The sequence below is a fragment of the Phoenix dactylifera genome, unplaced genomic scaffold (genome assembly GCF_009389715.1).
Source record: "Phoenix dactylifera cultivar Barhee BC4 unplaced genomic scaffold, palm_55x_up_171113_PBpolish2nd_filt_p 000026F, whole genome shotgun sequence".
In the NCBI taxonomy this organism is placed as follows: domain Eukaryota; kingdom Viridiplantae; phylum Streptophyta; class Magnoliopsida; order Arecales; family Arecaceae; genus Phoenix; species Phoenix dactylifera.
The window spans coordinates 2,681,754-2,701,989 of NW_024067667.1; the positions used below are offsets into that span (position 1 = coordinate 2,681,754).

The 20,236-nt window shown below is 47.8% G+C and overlaps 1 protein-coding gene across 1 annotated transcript in view; it reads left to right on the top strand.

The window, feature by feature from the left end:
• The window catches only part of LOC103712344 (leucine-rich repeat receptor-like serine/threonine-protein kinase At2g14510), a 30,958-nt gene extending 18,318 nt beyond the window's left edge, over window positions 1-12,640 (top strand). The window contains exons 8-9 of the mRNA XM_008798840.4: window positions 12,086-12,157; window positions 12,242-12,640. Coding sequence (XP_008797062.2) covers window positions 12,086-12,157; window positions 12,242-12,287 — 118 coding nt within the window. The 3' untranslated portion in view covers window positions 12,288-12,640. The remainder of the gene's footprint in view (window positions 1-12,085; window positions 12,158-12,241) is intronic.
• Window positions 12,641-20,236: the final 7,596 nt, after the last annotated feature.

Genomic DNA, 20,236 nt, shown 5'->3' on the forward strand with positions numbered 1-20,236 from the left:
GGAGCTTCATTCGCGCCTGGAGGAGGCTGAGGCTGCTCGCATTGCTGCCGAGGCGAAGCACAAGGAGGCTCAGGCTGATCTGCTGAGGGTCTCCTCCGAGGCGGACGACCGGATTGTGGCGAAGGTCTTGGAGGCGAAAGCTCAGATTATGGAGCGGGCAGAGGCGGCGCTGGCTGAGAAGAGTGCGGAAATCGGGCGTCAGGCGGTACAGGCTTATCGTCAGTCCGCCGAGTTCACCCGTGATATGTCGGAGGCGGTACAGGCCTATCGTCAGTCTGACGAGTTCGTCCGTGACATATCGGACGCGGGGTCCGACTCCTTTATCTTAGGCTTCGAGGAAGGCCTGACAAGGGTGTCGGCTAAGTACCCCGAAATTGACCTGAGTGGGATCTCTCTTCTAGACTCCTCTCCGGCGCCATTGCCTGCTGATTCTCCAACCGCCTCCCTACCCCCTGCGGACGTGCCCGGCGTTCCCGACCGGGGGGTTCCTCCAAGCTGACCTTCTGTATTTTTGTTCTTTTCTTTGTGTGTTGGCGTTTTGCCAAGTTGTATGGGTCTCGGCCCTGAAACAATGAAAGTTAATGCAAATAGAGTTTCTTCATTTCACTTTCGTCCTTCTTCTTTTTAACTCTTAGTAGCGTCTCGCTGACTCCCGACTCTTGAAATTCTTCTGGCGCTAGGCCAGGTATCTGAGGGTTAGGCCTCAGGGAATTCTTCCGGCGCTAAGCCAGGCATCCGAGGGTTAGGCCTCAGGAACTTCTTCCGGCGCTAAGCCGGGCATCCGAGGGTTAGGCCTCAGGAAATTCTTCCGGCACTAAGCCAGGCATCCGAGGGTTAGGCCTCGGGAAATTCTTCCGGCGCTAAGCCAGGCATCCGAGGGTTGGGCCTCAGGAAATTCTTCCGGCACTAGGCCAGGCATCCGAGGGTTAGGCCTCAGGAAATTCTTCCGGCACTAGGCCAGGCATCCGAGGGTTAGGCCTCAGGAAATTCTTCCGGCACTAAGCCAGGCATCCGAGGGTTAGGCCTCAGGAAATTCTTCCGGCGCTAGGCCAGGCATCCGAGGGTTAGGCCTCAGGAACTTCTTCCGGCGCTAAGCCAGGCATCCGAGGGTTAGGCCTCAGGAAATTCCGCTCGTTGGTCGGCCAAGGCTGGCGCAAGCCGAGGCGACCGGTCGGGGCTTCAGGCTAGTTTGCTCCCGGGATGATCATCGGGTTAGCCTGGCATCCGAGGGCCAAGCCTCGGGAGATTCCGCTCGTTGGTCGGCCAAGGCTGGCGCAAGCCGAGGCGACCGGTCGGGGCTTCAGGCTAGTCTGCTCCCGGGATGATCATCGGGTTAGCCTGGCATCCGAGGGCCGAGCCTCGGGAGATTCCGCTCGTTGGTCGGCCAAGGCTGGCGCAAGCCGAGGCGACCGGTCGGAGCTTCAGGCTAGTCTGCTCCCGGGATGATCATCGGGTTAGCCTGGCATCTGAGGGTTGTCAGGCCTCAGGAAATTCCGCTCGTTGGTCGGCCAAGGCTGGCGCAAGCCGAGGCGACCGGTCGGGGCTTCAGGCTAGTCTGCTCCCGGGATGATCATCGGGTTAGCCTAGCATCCGAAGGCCGAGCCTCGGGAAATTCCGCTCGTTGGTCGGCCAAGGCTGGCGCAAGCCGAGGCGACCGGTCGGGGCTTCAGGCTAGTCTGCTCCCGGGATGATCATCGGGTTAGCCTGGCATCCGAGGGCCGAGCCTCGGAAAATTCCGCTCGTTGGTCGGCCAAGGCTGGCGCAAGCCGAGGCGACCGGTCGGGGCTTCAGGCTAGTCTGCTCCCGGGATGATCATCGGGTTAGCCTGGCATCCGAGGGCCGAGCCTCGAGAAATTCCGCTCGCTGGTCGTGCGCCTGTCGCTTGCCGCCCGACGGGATTTCTCTGTGGCCAGCTGCGATCGTGTTTCTCCTCCTCTCCAAGCGTCGCCTGGGGAACACCAGATGGGCATTAAATGCTAATTGAGGAGTTACCTGGGAAATCGGATCGCCAGTTGCTGCTTGCGAGGAGTGTCAGTTAAGCGGCCGCGCGATACGCGCGTTCTTCGAGGCGGATGCGGCCTGGGCGCGAGCGGAGATATGTGGACCTAGGGGTACAGGCCACCCGGAGTGTCCTGCACAAAGAATGCGATTAAGGAGAATAACGCTTAGGAAATCGCGGGAAGATACGCCTCGAGAGCCGGATCGGCTCCGGATTCAATGCGCCCGCATTTATTGGAGCCACCCGCATCGGAACGACCGGGGGGCCGCAGTTTGGCTATAAATATAGGTGCAGGTGCGATGGAGCCTGCCAAGCCGGAGCTGTTCAGGTTGCCATGGATCGTGGGCCTCCTCTCCGGCGCATGGTTGAGAGACCCCTACCGAAGGAACGGGAGGCGCGCCCTTCGCGACTTCCGCCAACTAGCCGTTTCATCTGGGATCAACAAGGAGGTTCTCCCCGGCGGAACTCCGCTCTAGGCGTTTCATCCGGGATCACGTCTCCCCTCCTTGAAGTTCAGCCTCCCGATTGAGCTCCGCGCCAGACGCTTGATCCGGGACCGCGCCTCCATATGCTCTTCTCCATTGTATCCCTTCTCTCCCCTAACACTGGGGAGGACCGGAATATCCCTTGGAGGTGGCGTTCCCCTGGAGGCAGCGGGAGCTTCTTCTGCGGCGGCTCCTCGTCTTTTTCGTGAGGCGTGGATGGCGCCTCTGGGTAGGAGCAGTGTGGACTTCTCCTTCGTCCACTTCTTCTTCATCCGCGCCGGCTCTTCGTCTTTTTCGTGAGACGTCGATGGCGCCTCCGGTTGGAAGCACCCACTTCCGGTGGGATTGCAGCCGCTTCGGATGGAGGTTTCGGGATCCCAGATCTTCAGCTCCTCGGAGTCTCCACCTCTTCTTTACTTTCTTTACACCCTAATTCTCCTCTGGGAATTCCTTGTAATCACACGAGCACGCCATTGTAACCAGAAATTATTGAAATGAAAAGTGTTATACATTTTTGAACTGTCTTTCTGGCATTGTCGTTCTACTGGTAATACATCCGCAGGTTAGCGGAATTCCAGCTCCTTGGAATTTCTCGACCATTTAGGGCCTCCAACTGGTAGGAGCCAGGTCGGTTTACCCAGCGAACCCTATACGGGCCTTCCCAATTTGGCGCTAGCTTCCCACCTTCCGCAGGTTGAGATGCTTTAGCTCGCCTTAGCACCAGATCTCCGATTCTGAAAAGCTTCGGTCGGACCTTGGAGTTGTAATATCGGGCCACCCTCCGCTGATACATCGCCATCCGAACCTGCGCCATTTCCCTCGCTTCTTCCAAGAGATCCAGGTTCCCTCGGAGTTGCTCCGAATTGGCCTCGGGTCGGTGCGCGGCCACCCGAGGTGAGGGGAGTCCGAGCTCCACGGGGACAACGGCTTCCGTGCCATAGGTTAGGCTGAAAGGCGTCTCCCCGGTAGGGGTCCGATGCGTGGTCCGATACGCCCAAAGGACATTCTCGAGTTCTTCGACCCAAGCTTGCCCCGTCCGACCGATTCGCGCTTTGATTCCTTGGAGGATTGTCCGATTTGTGACCTCGGCCTCGCCGTTGGTTTGGGGATGCGACACAGATGTGAACCGATGCTCGATCCCGAACTCCTCGCAGAAGTCACGGAAATGCTTGTTGTCGAACTGTCGACCATTATCCGAGATGAGGACCCGAGGTACCCCAAATCGGACAATGATGTTCTTCTTCACGAACTTCCGGACTTGCGCCTCCGTGATAGTGGCCAGCGGCTCTGCCTCCACCCACTTGGTGAAGTAGTCGATTGCAACAATCAAAAATTTCCGCTGAGCTGAAGCGACGGGGAATGGTCCGAGGATATCCATTCCCCACTGGGCGAAGGGCCAGGGTGCAGTGATTGGTGCCAAGGGGACAGAAGGGACTCTCTGGACGTTGGCGTGGCGCTGGCAGGCGTCGCATTTCCGTACATGATCCTTTGAGTCCTCCAACAAGGTAGGCCAATAATAGCCTTGCCTCATGATCTTGTGCGCCAAGGACCTAGCCCCCAAGTGTGATCCGCAAACGCCTTCGTGGACTTCGCCGAGGACGTAGGCCGCTTCCGAGGGGCGGAGGCACTTTAAGAGGGGGGCGGTGAACGAGGTCCGATACAGCCTCCCTTCATAGAGTATGTAGTGGGCGGACTTCATAACAAGTCGCCGAGCTTGATCTTCGTCTTCAGGGAGGATCCCTTCGGCGAGGTAGGCGACAAGCGGGTCCATCCAAGACGGCTCCGGATCAATCGCCATCACCGCTCCTGCCTCGCCGATGCTCGGGGCATCCAGGGTCTCCAGGTAGATCGCCCTCGACAAGTTGTGCGCGTCTGCGCCCACTAAGCGGGACAACCTGTCGGCCCTGGCATTTTCACTTCTTGGGACCTGCTGGATGTCGACACTGCCGAGGTCGGGAATGAGTGCTTGCACCTTCCGGACGTAATTCTGCATGGTCGGGTTCCGGGCCTCGAACTCCCCACGGACCTGCCCGACCACCAGCTGGGAGTCGGTGAAGACTTTCAGGCGCCGGATGCCGAGCTCCTTGGTGAGTTTGAGTCCCGTGACTAGGGCCTCGTACTCCGCCTCGTTGTTGGTCACTGGAAATCCGAACCTCAAGGCGTACTCGGCTATCACTCCATCAGGACTGGTAAGGACCAGCCCGGCCCCTCCACCTTCGGGGTTCGACGACCCATCGATGTGAAGCGTCCAAATCGGGAGGTCGAGGCTGGGTGTTTCCGGCGACCTAGGTTCCGCCTCCTGCACCGTGCACTCAGCGAGGAAATCCGCGAGCGCCTGGGTCTTGATGGCGGGTCGGGGCTGGTAGCGGATGTCGAACTCACCAAATTCTACTGCCCACTTCACCAGCCGTCCCGCATTCTCAGGATTGCTGAGGATCTGCCGCAGCGGTTGATCGGTCAAGAGGGTGACAGAATGGGCCTGGAAATAGGGGCGAAGCCTCCTGGTCGCGGTCAGCAGCGCGAAGGCGATCTTTTCAGCCTTCGTATACCGCGTCTCGGCATCCCGTAGGACCCAGCTGATGTAGTACACAGGCTTCTGGAGCTTTGCCTCTTCCCGAACCAGTACCGCACTGACTGCGGTTGGGGAGACCGCCAGATAGAGGTAGAGCATCTCCCCTTCTTGCGGCTTGGACAGCAGGGGAGGAGACGCCAAGTATTCCTTGAGCTGGTCGAATGCTGCTTGACATTCGGCCGTCCAGAGGAAGTCTTTCGGGCGTTTCAACACCTTGAAGAAAGGTTGGCAGCGTTCGGCCGATTTTGCCACAAATCGTCCGAGCGCGGCGACCCTCCCAGCGAGCTCCTGAACCTCCTTCACTTTGGTCGGAGGGGACATATCTTGGATGGCCTTGATTTTGTCCGGGTTGGCTTCGATCCCCCGCTGGTTGACAATGAAACCGAGGAACCTCCCGGCCGAAGCGCCAAAGGCGCACTTCGCTGGGTTCAGCTTCATGCGAAACTTCCGTAAGGTGGCGAAAGTCTCCTCCAGATCCGCGATGTGCTGGTCTGCATGGCGGCTCTTCACCAGCATATCGTCCACGTACACCTCCATGTTCCGGCTGATTTGCTCTTTGAAGATTTTGTTGACGAGGCGCTGGTAAGTGGCACCAGCATTCTTCAGACCGAAGGGCATTACCTTGTAACAGTACAGCCCCCGGTCTGTTATAAAGGCAGTTTTCTCCTCGTCCTGTGGAGCCATCATTATCTGATTGTAGCCGGAGAAGGCGTCCATGAAAGACAGCAGCTGATATCCGGAAGTCGCGTCGACCAGTTGGTCTATCCGCGGAAGCGGAAAGCTATCCTTGGGGCATGCCTTGTTCAGGTCGGTGTAGTCGACGCACATCCTCCACTTTTCGCTCGCCTTCCGGACAAGTACGACATTTGCCAGCCATTCGGGGTAGCTGACCTCCCTTATGAATCCTGCCTCCAAGAGCTTGTCTACCTCCTGGTCGACCACTCGGATCCGATCCGGGGCACAGTGTCTCTTCTTCTGTTTTACCGGTCGGTGGGTCGGGTCGACGTTGAGGGCGTGAGAAATGACCTCCGGGTCGATCCCAGGTACATCGGCCGCCGACCAGGCAAACACATCGACATTGGCTCGGAGGAATTCCACCAACCGGGCCCGAGCTCCCAGGTCGAGATTGGCGCCGACCCGGATCGTCCTGTCCGGGCGACCTTCCTCGAGGGGAACTTCGATCACACCCTCGGCCGGCTCCCCGTGCCGCAAGGCCACCTCGTCTCTGGCGTCGAGGGACTCGACGCTTAAGGCTTCTACGGGCTTCTTCCCTTTGAGAGTTGCTAGGAAACATTGCCTTGCGGTCGGTTGGTCACCTCGGACCTCTCCAATCCCGGCCGCCGTGGGGAACCGCATGAGCAAGTGGTACGTAGAGACCACCGCGCGAAGGGCGTTCAGTCCGGGTCGTCCGAGGATAGCGTTGTAGGCCGAGGGAACACGGACGACCAAGAACCCGAGCCGCACCGTGGCTTCTGCGGGTGCAACGCCCGCAGTCACAGGCAGCTCAACGACACATTCGGCCGAGATAGCGTCACCAGTGAATCCTATGAGGGGGGTGGATGTTTTGTGCAACAATTGTCTGGACAAGCTCATCTTTTGGAAGGCCTCGTAAAACAAAATATCAGCTGAGCTTCCACTATCCACAAGAACACGCCTTACATCATAGTTTGCCATAGTGAGGGAGATCACCATGGCATCATCGTGGGGGGTCTGAACCCCCTTTACATCTTCATCACAAAAAGTGATTACATTACCGACCCTCTGCCTCTTTGCGACGGCTGCCCCTGACGCTTCAGTCGAGCCCCCTGCGTTCCTCTCGGGCCGGGGGCAGCCCCCAGTGATAGTGTGGATCACGCCCGCGACGGGTCGATTCTGCTCCCGAGGCTCCTGAGGGGCCGGGTCGGCCGGACGCGGGTCTGCGGGGGGACGTCGGTCGTTCACATATCGACCGAGACGCCCTCGGCGGATGAGAGCCTCGATCTCGTCCCGAAGCTGGAAGCAGTCTTCTGTGTCGTGGCCGTGGTCCCGGTGGTACTCACAGTACGCCCGAGAGGGCCTCCTCCCAGGAATCTTCTTCATCTGTCTCGGGACTGGGAGGTCCTCCCGCCCCTTGATTTCCATGAGGATCTGGGCCCGGGGAGTCAGGAGAGGAGTGTACCGGTTGAAACGTCGGGGCGGAGAACGAGGGCGTAGGGCGCCGTGGTTCCTCGCCGGCGACAGGCTTCTGCGCCGACGTTGAGGCGTCGGGCTCCTCCTCTGGCGTGCCTCTTTTCGCCTTTTCTTCCCGAGCTTTGGAGGGATCTCGGCGGCCTCCTTACTCCGGTGGGCGGCCGCCTCCTCGGCGTCCGCATACTGGTTCGCCCGGGACAACAGCTCCGGGAAGCTCCGCGGCAGGCGTTTGTCCAGGGAGAAGGTGAGTCTGCCCTTTCGGAAGCCACGCTTCAGGGCAGAAAGAGCCACCTCCTGGCTCAGGTTCCGGACTTCCAGCGTAGCCTTGTTGAAGCGGGTAAGATAATCCCGCAAGCTTTCTCCCTCGTTTTGCCGGACATCAAAGAGGGAGTCGGAGACCAGTCGCCGCCGGCTACTGACGGCGAAATGGGTGATGAAGAGGCGAGTAAACTGGTCGAAGGACTGGATTGAGTTAGCCTCCAAGCCGGCGAACCACGCCCTTGCCGGGCCACGGAGGGTCGCCGGGAAGGCCTTGCAGAGGAGAGGATCTGATGCTCCGTGGAGGAGCATAAGGGTCCTGAAACTCTCAACGTGATCCCGCGGGTCCGCCGCCCCGTCATAGGGCTCGATCGCCGGCATTTTAAACCCCGGCGGATTCGGGGTCCGCAGGATCCTCGAGGCAAGCGCCGGCTGGGAGGAGATCTCCAAGTCGGCGAAGGGATCTTTGGAGTGGCCCTTCAGGACCTGGAGTTGTCGGTGGAGATCGTCCACCCGCCGGTCCAGGGAGCGCGACCGATGGGTGGGAGACAAGGAGCACCGAGAGGGGGACCGACTGGAGCGCGGGTTCCTTGAGGACTGGGGGGTCTGGGAACGCGCCCGGACCCGCCTCTCGTACCCCGCGCAGCTCCGATGGGAAGGTCCCGGCAGAATGGACCGTGCTCGAGAATCTTCCTCGCGCCGGCGCTCCTCCCCATGGGAGAGGAAGGAGCGCGGGTTGAGGAGGACAGGTGAGCGCTCAGGGAGCAGCGGCTCCTGGGCCCGCTGCGGCGCCCGAGACATCACACCCTGCAGGTTCTGCACTGCCTCCGCGAGGGTGCGAACCTGCTGGGCTAACTGGTCGAACTGAGCGGCTTCGACCATCTGAATGGGAGGTGGAGCGGTGGAGTGTTGCTGAGAATGTGTTGGAGACGCAGCGGCCTCCCGGCCGGAGGCGCGAGAGGCCCCGCGACCGGAGGCATTGGAAGCTCCACGACCACCTCGCCGTGCCATTACGATCGCTCTGAGATTCGGCCCTTCCTTTAGCGCCAACTGTTGCTGGTGGTCCAAACCGAGAACGATTGGCACAGCGGTGTGAACGGGGTTCCGTTTGAGTTGCCTTGGTTGGTGTTGATTGCGCTCCACCTTCCACCGGGAAACCTGCAAGCAAGCCTCGCACCACCACTGGGGTAGTGGGGGCCCTCCGACGATCAAGTCAGAGGAGATTGGAGGAGAAGGAGAGATAATAGTAGCAAGTAAGAGAATGCTCTGGAAGTTCTTGCTTTCCCCCCCTCCTCCTCCCAGCCGCATATATACCAGGCTGGGGGGTCTTTCAGGGGGGTTCGTCATCGTGGGGCACGATGGAGCTGCCACTGACACGGCCGTTACAGGGCGTCGTGGGGCAGCGCTGGGTACGGCCATGACAGGGCGTAGTGGAGCTCCGCCTTGTACGACTGTTACAGGGGATCGTGGAGCAGCTCCAGATACAACCGTTGCAGGGAGTAGTGGAGCAGGAGGCTGCGGCGTGCCTCTGGGGAATAGCCTGTCGTTGTCGAGAGATGTCCGACTCGGGGTCGGGCTGCGGAGACGAAGATGTCCGACTCGGGGTCGGATTGCTGGATCAAGGGGCTGCCGACTCGGGGTCGGGCTGCGGAGCCGAAGATGTCCGACTCGGGGTCGGATTGCTGGATCAAGGGGCAGCCGACTCGGGGTCAGGCTGCGGAGCCGAAGATGTCCGACTCGGGGTCGGATTGCTGGATCAAGGGGCTGCCGACTCGGGGTCGGGCTGCGGAGCCGAAGATGTCCGACTCGGGGTCGGATTGCTGGATCAAGGGGCTGCCGACTCGGGGTCAGGCTGCGGAGCCGAAGATGTCCGACTCGGGGTCGGATTGCTGGATCAAGGGGCTGCCGACTCGGGGTCGGGCTGCGGAGCCGAAGATGTCCGACTCGGGGTCGGATTGCTGGATCAAGGGGCTGCCGTAGTCTTCCTGGGCGCGCGTGCCGGTCACGTGGGGCATGGTGGCTAAGTTCCCCCGTAACACCAATAATATTCTAAAATCTTGCATCAACCTTAACAATATCTAGTCTAAAAAAGGTGCCAAAATCTTGTCTCTAGATGCTCTTTCATAACAAATCCCCGAATCAAGCTAATTCTCTGAATCCGTAAAAGTAGTGGATTTTTAAATAACGAGCCAAATAGCCTAGCAAACAATGAACACTTTAGCTAGATAAATCAAACAATAAAATAATAATAATATGTTGAAATTAAGTATACAAAGTACATCAATTCAAAACCAAATCTAAACACTATCCAATCATTTTAAAATTTAAATTTCGTTCATAAATCATTTTCTTTTAAAAAATATCAAGTTCATCGCGACATTAATGAATTTTGACCACATCAAAGTGCCACCGTATAGCCCCCAATGGCAGGGTATCAAAGTGCCAATGTGCAACCTACACTGGCAGGGTATTGAAGTGTCAATATACGACCCCCACTAATAGAGTATCAAAGTACCAATATACAATCCCACTGGTAGGGTATTGAAGTGCCAATGTACAAAACCCACTAGCAAGGTATCAAAATAGTCTGGTTGCGAGTCCAAATCTGTTTCGAAGCAAAACTTTTTTCTCAATATCATGTTCAGTATTCTAAATTATAAGGTACATAAAGTTATACATCAAAATCAATTGAGTTCGATCAAGAATCTTACAATATTCCAAAAAAGACATATATAATAATAAAATACTATGCATCAAGTTCATAAATCAAGAATAATTTGATTCAGAAAATATTTATAATTTGCCGATAAATTTAGAAAAAGGGTTACATTACATACCTTGCGAGCGCAATCCAATTAACAAATCCAATCAATTCTAAAAGTTTCTCTCATAACCTAATATTCAAAATTTATATTTTCATTAAAAATTCATCATATTTTCAAAATAAAATTCTAAATTCCAACACTCTCATAGGACTAACCATGGCACCTTGGTCGGTCCAATCAAGGCGAAATTCATCTGATCTTTCTTGGACTAGGATCAAGAGTGATCAAATCTATTAATATCTTGAAAGAGCCAAGGTGGGGGCTGGCACGCCGCCCAACGACTATAGATCAAGGTTTTTCACTAGGGTCAATCCAAAATCACTGAAAGAAGTCCCTTACTAGAGTTAACGCCTTTAAAGAGAGAGTGGAGAGGGAAAGCCCAAGTAGAGAGAAACACAATAGAGAAAGGAAGGGAAAGAGAGAATAGAACTTCTCTCTTTAACCAAAGAAAAGGAAGAGAGCAAAAGGGTGGTTGAAGGTGGTGCCTGGGGTCGGTCACCTATGGTTGGCCAACAAGCGGCCAGTAGCTGGTGGCGACTAGCGATGCTAAATCAATCTAAAAACAAGGGTATCAACCTCTTAAACCATGGAAACCAAGCATCTTGGCAGCCGAAATGTCGGCCATAGCTTCCACCTGCTATGGGGAATCGGGGGAAGACTCCAGCGACGAGCACCAATGGCAAATAATAACTGGAAAAGAAAAAGAAGGGTCGAACTTCTGAAAGCAAGGAAAAATAGGGCTTTGTCCTTCTTAGCCAAAATCCGGTGATCACCGGCGGAATCGGGGCTCCAAGGAGTCTAGAAGAAAGAGAAGAAGAGTCCATCAAAGGTTGTCAGGTTCTTACCTAGCTTTCGGCGACAATTGGCAGCGGCAATGGCATTGGTAGCGGCCAGCATTCGGAGAGAAAAACCAAAGAGAAACTCCAACAATGAGCTCTGATCGAGGTTAAAACCTCCGGTGGAGTGGAAGAGGGACCGGGAGGGGCTCTAATAAGGCTCGGTTGCGACCGGAATCCAGCCTGAAGTCGGGTTCCATTTGATGAACTTGGGAGGAAGAAGACTCCCATCGGAATCCGGCCCGAAGTCGGGTTTCATCCAATGAACTTGGGAGGAAGAAGACTCCCATCGGGAGTCCTCTTTCCTCCTCGCATGTGTGCAGCACGTGTGATTTTTTTTCGTTTGGGCCAAATCCTCTGGGCTGGTCATGTGGACCGGGCTAGTTTGCTGGGTTTTACACATGAATGCCCGTACAAATCTAGATTTAGCTTATTTATTGCATTGTTATCTCTGTATAATGGTTAAGAAATTGTCCCTATGAGCTTTAGTGGTGGTATTATGACCACTGAGGTCAACTCAAACTTTTCATTGCTGGATCTCTGGTTTGCATTTGATCAGAGAGTATGCATTGTTAAGTACTTTGTATGCATCAAGGAAACTCATCAAGTTTTGATGGGAGCTTTGGTCCATAAAATCAAAAATGATTCCTAAATGGTTGAATTGGTTCCAAGAGCGCAATTTGTCATACATCGACTTTCATTGGAAATATCGTGATGCATTTCAGCACCTTTTATTTCATTATATTCGGCAGACAGATTGATGGTGCATCTATTTTGGACTTTTTTGAGAGATTTTACTCACATTAGAGTTGCTTCTCGTTGTCCTGATATGTGCATAAAGTTCATTATTTCACTTTGATATTTAACTTTATAATCATTAACCAATATTATGCTTTCTGACTTCTTTGCTTGCCTTGTTTTTGTTCAATTTTATTTCACAGCTTCTTGCAGAACAATAATCTGACTGGTGAAGTTCCATCCAACCTATTAGGGAAACCTGGATTAAACATTAAGTGAGTGCTTCCTTTCTTTACATATCCTCATGGATCACCCTTTTCTCAGATATTACATCAACACCTGATTGATTAATTTTTTAGGCTGGTCCCTGGAAATCCCTTCCTTTCTTCGCCTCCAAGTTCATGAGTTGATCTTGTCTCTTCATCCGAAGGCATAGGATACATCAATACTTCATTACAATACGTGACGTAACATTCATTTGTTCTCCCAAATATTTGAAGTCGTCAAGATCTTCATGCTAGATTACAACAGGCTGCCAGGACCAAATTTCCTTTGAGGTGAGGAATCTAGAATGTTCCGCAGAAGCAAATAGTACATGTAATATTGCTGTGGATATGCGACATGAATTTAGTTTCATCTTTTTTCCTGCCCTCTAAATTAGCAGGAGTTCAAATTCACTCCAAGCCCTGTTGTATTTTTTATAGTTTTCTGTAAACTAATTCTTAAATTAAGTCTGGTATCTCGTTTATACTTCATAATTGATGCACTCGTGGATTCATTTGTTCAACATGCGTGTGCATCATTTGATAGCAGAATATCAACTGGAGGAGATTAGAATATCAGAATTCATGACTTCATTTCTTTTCTTCCCCTGTAATATAATTTTGGCATGTGTCAATTATGATAGAATATTTACAATGTAACTAGTTTGGCTATGATTTGTTTGGCATGTGTCAATTCAGGTGCCCCCACCTATCCTCTCCTCCTTTTCTTCTTTCCACCACCCCTTCAATCCTCCCCACAGGTGAAAACTATGTTACATGTCACTGCGGTGGTAGCTCCATGGAATTGGGCCATTACTTCCACCCGCGCAGTCCGAGTTCGAGACATGCGGGCGTTGATTAAATGAGAAGACCGCATGCTCCCTGCTTGGACACAGGGGATGAGAGAGCTTATTGGTCCACTAGTAGCTTCGGTGGTGCTGGGTGTGACGTACTTACATGGAGGGTTCGAGCCGAAGCCCAGAGAGGTGACTGAGCCGGGCCCATAGATGAGGGGAGGGTATGAGTAAAAACGGACGGCGTGCCCAACAAACGGTCAGTTCTACCCGCATTGAACATTCTCTTAGCGGGGTGGGGGCCCAGTAGGGGCTGCTATGCGGGGGTGGGCTTGTCCCTTCCTCCTCCCTTTCCCTTTTCCTAAGCAAAAAAAAAAAAAAATTATGTTACATGAGCTTTATTGATGATTTAGACTTCCACCAGCACCCATATTTCCATCTTGCTTCCTTACTGCACATTGGAGTAAATATCACATGATATCTTTTAGCAGGGCAGGGCCACGTTCGGTTTGCAGGAATGGGAATGGGTATATGTTTCTTATCCAGTCTATTTCCATGTTCAATTACTCCTCTGGTCATGGAAATGCTAACTCCCATGGTATTTTTAATTTCCATGAAAAAAGAGAGGATAAAACCATACTCAAGGGGCTATCGTTTTCCAGGCAATGTGCTCAAGTGACAATAATTTTTTATTTTGTATGTTAGAATATATTATTATAGTATATTATTATTATGATTTGTTATCTATGGAGTGTTATAACATATCATATTAAAATTATGTCATTATATTATAAAAATTATATTTGCATTATTTTTTAGTATTAAGATTAGTGTTAATAAATATATATTAATGAGAAATAGATTTAGCTACACTTTAATGAATCTTTTTCAGATTTGGTTAGATCTAGATCGGACAATAGGGTCCCAATAATCTAAACTATTGGATGTTAACTATTGTCTCTAAATTACTTTCACATCAAAAATTATATAATTTAAAGATCCTTGGTTTATGCATAAGTGGTAAAAAATATGTATTGTTTTTGGTTATTTAAACTATCTAATTTCTTGACTATGTAATGCATAGACTAAGGTTGTTTAAAACACATAATTTTTTGTGCAAGTAGTTTAAAAATAGTAAATCACATCTAATGGTTTGAATCGTTGATGTTGGATTCTATCGTTCAGTGTAGACCTGATCGGATTTGAGCAGAGTTGCACTCAAGTGTAGCCATGTCTATCTCATATCAATACTATATTATCTATCATGCTACCAAGTTTGCTTTATTTTCTAAATATTAGCTGCACTTGTTCAAACACAAGAGTTAGATTAACTATTCTGAATGATTAGATTTTCTAGAAATGGAAAAATAATTTCCGGTTCCCATTCCTCACGACCAAAAGAAAAACCATTACTTGAGAAACATCGGATCATTCGAACTGCTCTCGGTAACCTAAAAAACATATAATTAATTTTGAAAATAAACCATTACTTGGCAAATATTGGATCATTATGCTCTTGATAACCTAAAAAATTATATAATTAGTTTTTAAAATAAAGTTCGAGAACAAAGAAATAAAAAAATTAAAAGTAAAAGCAAATGGGATGGAACAATGTGCTATCACAAGTATGGTAATTGATGTCATCTAAAAAAAATTCTGTCAGTTTCCCCAAGATTCCTATTTGGTTTTTGGTCTCGGTATTTTTTTAAAAAACCTGATACTAATTTAGGGTTGAAGAAAAGAATAAGAACTTGGGATTGAATTAATACTTCTATTGGTCGCATCCTCAAAGCTCGAGGGACTCAAAACACATGGTCACAACTCTTTCCTGGCACTAAATACAAAATGGTGAGACACATTTACCATAATATACAAACAAATCCCTCCAAGATGGCCATATTAGCAACATCACCTCTAAGCATGGTTTGCCGTACCGCTCAAAATGGAATGTACTATACTATACCGAAAGAACATTAGTATGAAACTTAACTTTAAGTCAGTACAATTTTCGTAACACTCTGTACCAAGGTATACCAATCCATACTGAGGTGTGTACCAGTCTGTACCGAGATGTACCGATCTGTATCGGAGCGTACCGAGATAAAAATTGGAAAAAATAGCTAGAGAGCCATTTCGATACAAGAGTGTACCGTATCAAACTAATAAAAAATCGATACAGTATTTGTTACCGAAATTACGGACCTTACATCCAAGCTCTCATGAACTGGAGGCCTATTGTTATGAGAGCCTCCTCATCATAGGTCTCTATGCACAACACCTGAATGAGGAAAGATCCATGGTCTGTCTCCCGTTTTCAAACCACCAAAAGCAGAATCAAAAACCTTAAGCTAATTGACATAATAGAACTCGGTTGCATATTGTCTGAGAGGTGTGGAAGATATCTCTGATACCTCGTGCGATGATTCGGGATCATCTTTAGAGCCGTTCATGATGAATGGCATTAGTGTGATCTATGATAAAATCAATTTATTCCATGTAATCAAGTGTTCAAAGAAGATTTACTTTGGTTGCATAAAAAATTTATATTTGATTTTATGAAATGATATTAAAATGTGATCATCAACAGGTTGAATTGTCCTCCCTTCAGATCATCTTTGAAGAAAGCAATAACAATTGCAAACTGGTGTTTGGAATTAAGAAAAACTTAGACCTTTCCTTCTCTCACCTCTTTTCTGAACATTTCAATGGAAGTTCGACTACTCAATGGTGAACATTGACCATCCAAAAACCGACTTCCATTCTAAAATCACTGTATGAAACATTCCTTCTCTTTTCTCTATTGATTTGTTCAGAGAACTTCTCAAAAGGGGTTTTAAAAGCTGGTTGTTCTAAGGGAAGCTTGGGGAGTTAGAACTTTCTTATTTTTTCAGAACTTTCTTATAGGGCTCGTTTGGTTCGCGGGAAGCATTTTCCTTCCTAGGAATATGATTCCTGGGAAACAAATTCCTAGGAAGAGGATGCTTAGAAAAGTACTTTTGGCATGTTTGGTTGACCATGGGAAAGTGACAAATTTCCAAGGTGCTTATGTTTGGTTGGCCATCCACTTTCCTAGGAAAGTTATATATAATTCCTATTATGCCCTTAATAAAAATTAGGTTTTTAATACCTCTTTAATGCTTCTTTAATGCTGAAGGGACTTTTTGGGAAAAAGTAAAAATGGAGTGATTTCCGCCTCATGGGAAAGTAACTTTCCTATGTTTCTCATGGGAAAGACTTTCCCATGAAATGTGGGAATCACATTCCCATGGGAATACAACTTTCCCTTCTCTCTCCTTTGAAAACTCCAACCAAACAAGAGGCATCTCATTACTTTCCCGTTGACCACACTTTCCCCCCTTCTTTTCCCGCGAACCAAACGAGCCCATATTTTCAGAACTCCCCAGTATATAGTTTCTCTTTTTATTTGTTTGTGGGGAATAGTTTCTCTTTTTATTATTTTGAAGGAGAAAAAAATATCTGGATCTAACTCTCAACAAGCATCAAACTGCTTTTTTACTTTTTCAAACTCACTAGAGCAAATGTTTGGCATGCTAGTTCTGTATACAATGGTTAAAAAGAAATGTACCTTCCGGAAGAATCTCTTCAACAGTGCAATAAAGAGAAAAAATAAAAATGTTTTCATGGCTCCACTGCTTGCAACATGAAGACTATGCTGGCCTTGTCAATCAAAAAAAAAAAAAAATTCATAATGTATATTCCAGAGGATATAAGGTGAATTAAATCTCAACCATTATTTACTATGTAGCTATATATAAATTTACAGTAAAGACAAACACAGATTTATACAATAAAAAATATTATTAATGCAAAATCTCTCTAGAATACATCGGCCTCACCTCCTCCACTCCAAGATTTGCACCTCCTACCCCATTGCCTCCATCTCCTCTCCTCCTCCTCCACCGATCCTTCCTTTGAAACTCCCCTCCACACCCTGCTGCAGCTATTTTTCTTTTTCGTCTTCCAAGCTCTCCTTTAAAAGTTGTAAGATCTGATCTCAGTCATATTACTTGTTTAATAAAATGTTCAGGTCCGGATTTATATTTTTGACTAGTTTAATAAATAGATCGGACGGATTGATGGATTGTTGATTTATCCTGTATCCAACCCGATCCATATCTGCTCCGAACCAAAACAATTGCCTCCTTACATTTCCCATGAAAGGAGTTGGAGGAGGCTAACTATAGATTGCTTCAGTGTCAAATTGAGTGATTGTGTGACAAGAAGTACTATTCCAATACTCAAGCCAGAGTGACCAGCTGCAGAATTTTTCTGCATCTCCTTGAATATAAGATTGCACAACAAGATGTTCTGATCAGGGCCAATTTTCATCGCTTATGTCTCGAAATGGACAGGTCAAAATATTTTTTTTCATAAAATATTTTAACTTAGCATATCTCTCAATCCCAAAAGAATGAGATAGAGCGACAAAAAACAAAATCTATATAAGTGTTAATTTTGAAAAAATGGTGTCCTTTTTCAACTAGAAAATAACTCTGATTTAAATTGTGAAAAGGCAGATCTCACTAGGTTATTAGTTTATTTTGTTATTCATTAATGTAAGAAAATAAGATCTAAATCCTACTTTTGCGAATTTTTTTACTTTTTCTAATTTTCTTAATAGATTTGAACTGAGCGGATTGAAAAATTTGTTACCTCTCTTCGGATTAAATCAATTGCCGTAATTTTGGATTGGAATGCTTGAATAATTTGAAATAGCTGCAGTGCCAAGACTTTTCCTTTCTTCTGTGCCTCCTCTGCAAAACTATCCTCGTCAATTACTTCTACAGGACGAGCTCACTTCCCATAATTGTTGAGTACGACCATCAAGTGCAAACTCTGTCGATAGCTAAGAAAAGTCCTATGTTACATGATATAATGTGTGAGCCCCTTCCCAAAGAAATAATAAAAAGTCAGCAATAACGGGTACCACTTGGATAATAATGGTGAGTCCATTACATTGTCCTAAGCTAGAAATCTTTCACCATTAGCCACTATTACCTTAAGCTCCACATTTTTCAGAATAGATATCTTGGCTTTATGAACCTCAGCTGAATCTAGGAAGCTGTGATATTTCTTGGCTGCCACTATCAATTAGTACAGTAATTGGATGTTTCTTCACATGACCAGACACCCTCGCAGTTTAGGCATTGAACCAACTATTGCAAGAAAATGAAATTTCAGGGCAAAGTCTTTAGCTTCTTCAGTGTCTTCTGATGCATTCTCCATAATCTCAGATGGCTCATTCTCTTCATCTAAACACATTGCTTCGATAAGAAACGATTTTTATGTCATGCACCACTAATCCCTCCTTGCCTTAGCATCTATTTGTGCAAGCTATTTGATCAGGGATAGAGATTTGTGTTCTAGTACTTGTAGGTACAAATTTGTTATTTCTTCCTTCTAATTTCCCTTGCTTATGCCATAAGATAAGCTTTTTTTGTTGCAGTCGAGTCGATCCTATTGATGCGATCAATGCCTTAGGTGAAACATTTGCACATCTATCCAAATCTCATCTTTCGACCCATGAGTAAAAAACTGATCAAAAAATTCTTCAGTTAGACCCTCTGCAAGTCTCTCAAATTCTTACTTCGCAAGAGTCCATACATACTCTTCATATTTTGTTGGCTCGAAACAGGAATTATGTGTATTCACAAATTCAACCTGTGTTATTCATGGATGAAATTTTTCAAACCCCCTAAACCATTGCAAAGCCTCCACTTCCATGTGAAAAGAGGCTATGACTAATCGCAGCTCCATAGTTGCATGCTAGAATGAAAAGATTTGCTCTATTCGATGCAGCCACCCTGATAGGTCAATAACATTGCATGAGTTTGAATTATTCCCCCTGATTCATTGAAAGGTCTAGCATCATTCTCAATCAAAGCTTGATGATTTACATATCTTCCACATAATGTTTCTTCTCCATCTTTCATTAAGCTTTTAGACAATTGATCATATTTGGTATCAAGATCTAATATTTTCTGCAAAGTTTCTCCAAACCTTTCACCAATGTGAACTGAGTTGTCCTGAAGTTGCTCAATATTCTCGTCCCATCTTTGCTAGTTGAGTTCCTTAAGCCATGTCTAGTACCACCTTCTCTCATACCGAAATGTTGCAGTTATTTTTCATCTTTCCATGATCTATGATGAACTCGATAAAATAGATCCATTTCGAGTGGGATCAGCTCCTCATAAACATCTTGATGCATATGTCATAGATTTGGCTGACATGTACTTAAACCAATATATGTGACTAAAGGAATAAAGAAGGTTGACACTAGGTTCAAACCTAAGTCACTTCTTGAAGTTTGCTATACATTCGAAAATAATCATAAACATCTAATTAAATAGAGCTGAAATCAATAGAATTTATGCAGATTTGGAAGGATGATCAAGATAAGTTAGAGATATTAACCCATCAAGAGAATTATGGGAAATATTCGTACCAAATCAAATCCTAGCATATTATGAAAAATATTCTTTTTCTTTTTCTTATTTGTAAAGCTCTTCTATCTTTTCAGCAAGAAACAAATGTGGACATATTTGTTGGTTCAAAAAGTCCTACAACTATAAATAGGGTGCCTAATCATTATAAGGAGCGTCTTGAATTGAATAATTTATAGTTTTATTTTTTATTGTTTAGTGAGAGTTTTTTTCTCTTAACTTGCTACTCCATTATTGGGTAGATTTTCTTTCTCAAGGAGAAAAGATCACAATGTGCACTATTTTGGTATCAAAGCTAGTCTAATTTGTTTATGGTGTTCTGTATTGATATTGAAGTAATGATTCTTCAAAGCATCTACAATACTTTAGTTCTAGATATTGATCTAAGAAACATGGAGATCGAACAATTACAAACATATAACACAACTATAAGTGGAGCGTGATTGTGTGGTTGGCCATGATCACCGGTTAGAGGATCATATCAGGAGGATGATGTGTCATCGAATGTATCTTTTAAGTGCCTCATCAACACTTTTCACCACCATGCTTTAAAGGGTAGATTCATCTTCCTTCACTTGATGAGAGTCTCGCAAGGTCGTGAAAAGCTATTCAGCATCAAAGCTAAGTTTTCCAAGTTTCATTGGAGGCTCGGTCTAGAGGACTTCCTACCCTAGATTACCACTATCGAAAAATATTTTGAAGCTATGGACATCACTAACAATAAGAAAGTGAAGATTGTGGCCTTGAAATTACAAGGTTACGCATCTATATTGTGCTAATACTCTTGAGTGAGTATTGGAAAAAATGAAGATCACTAATTAGGCAAAGATGGA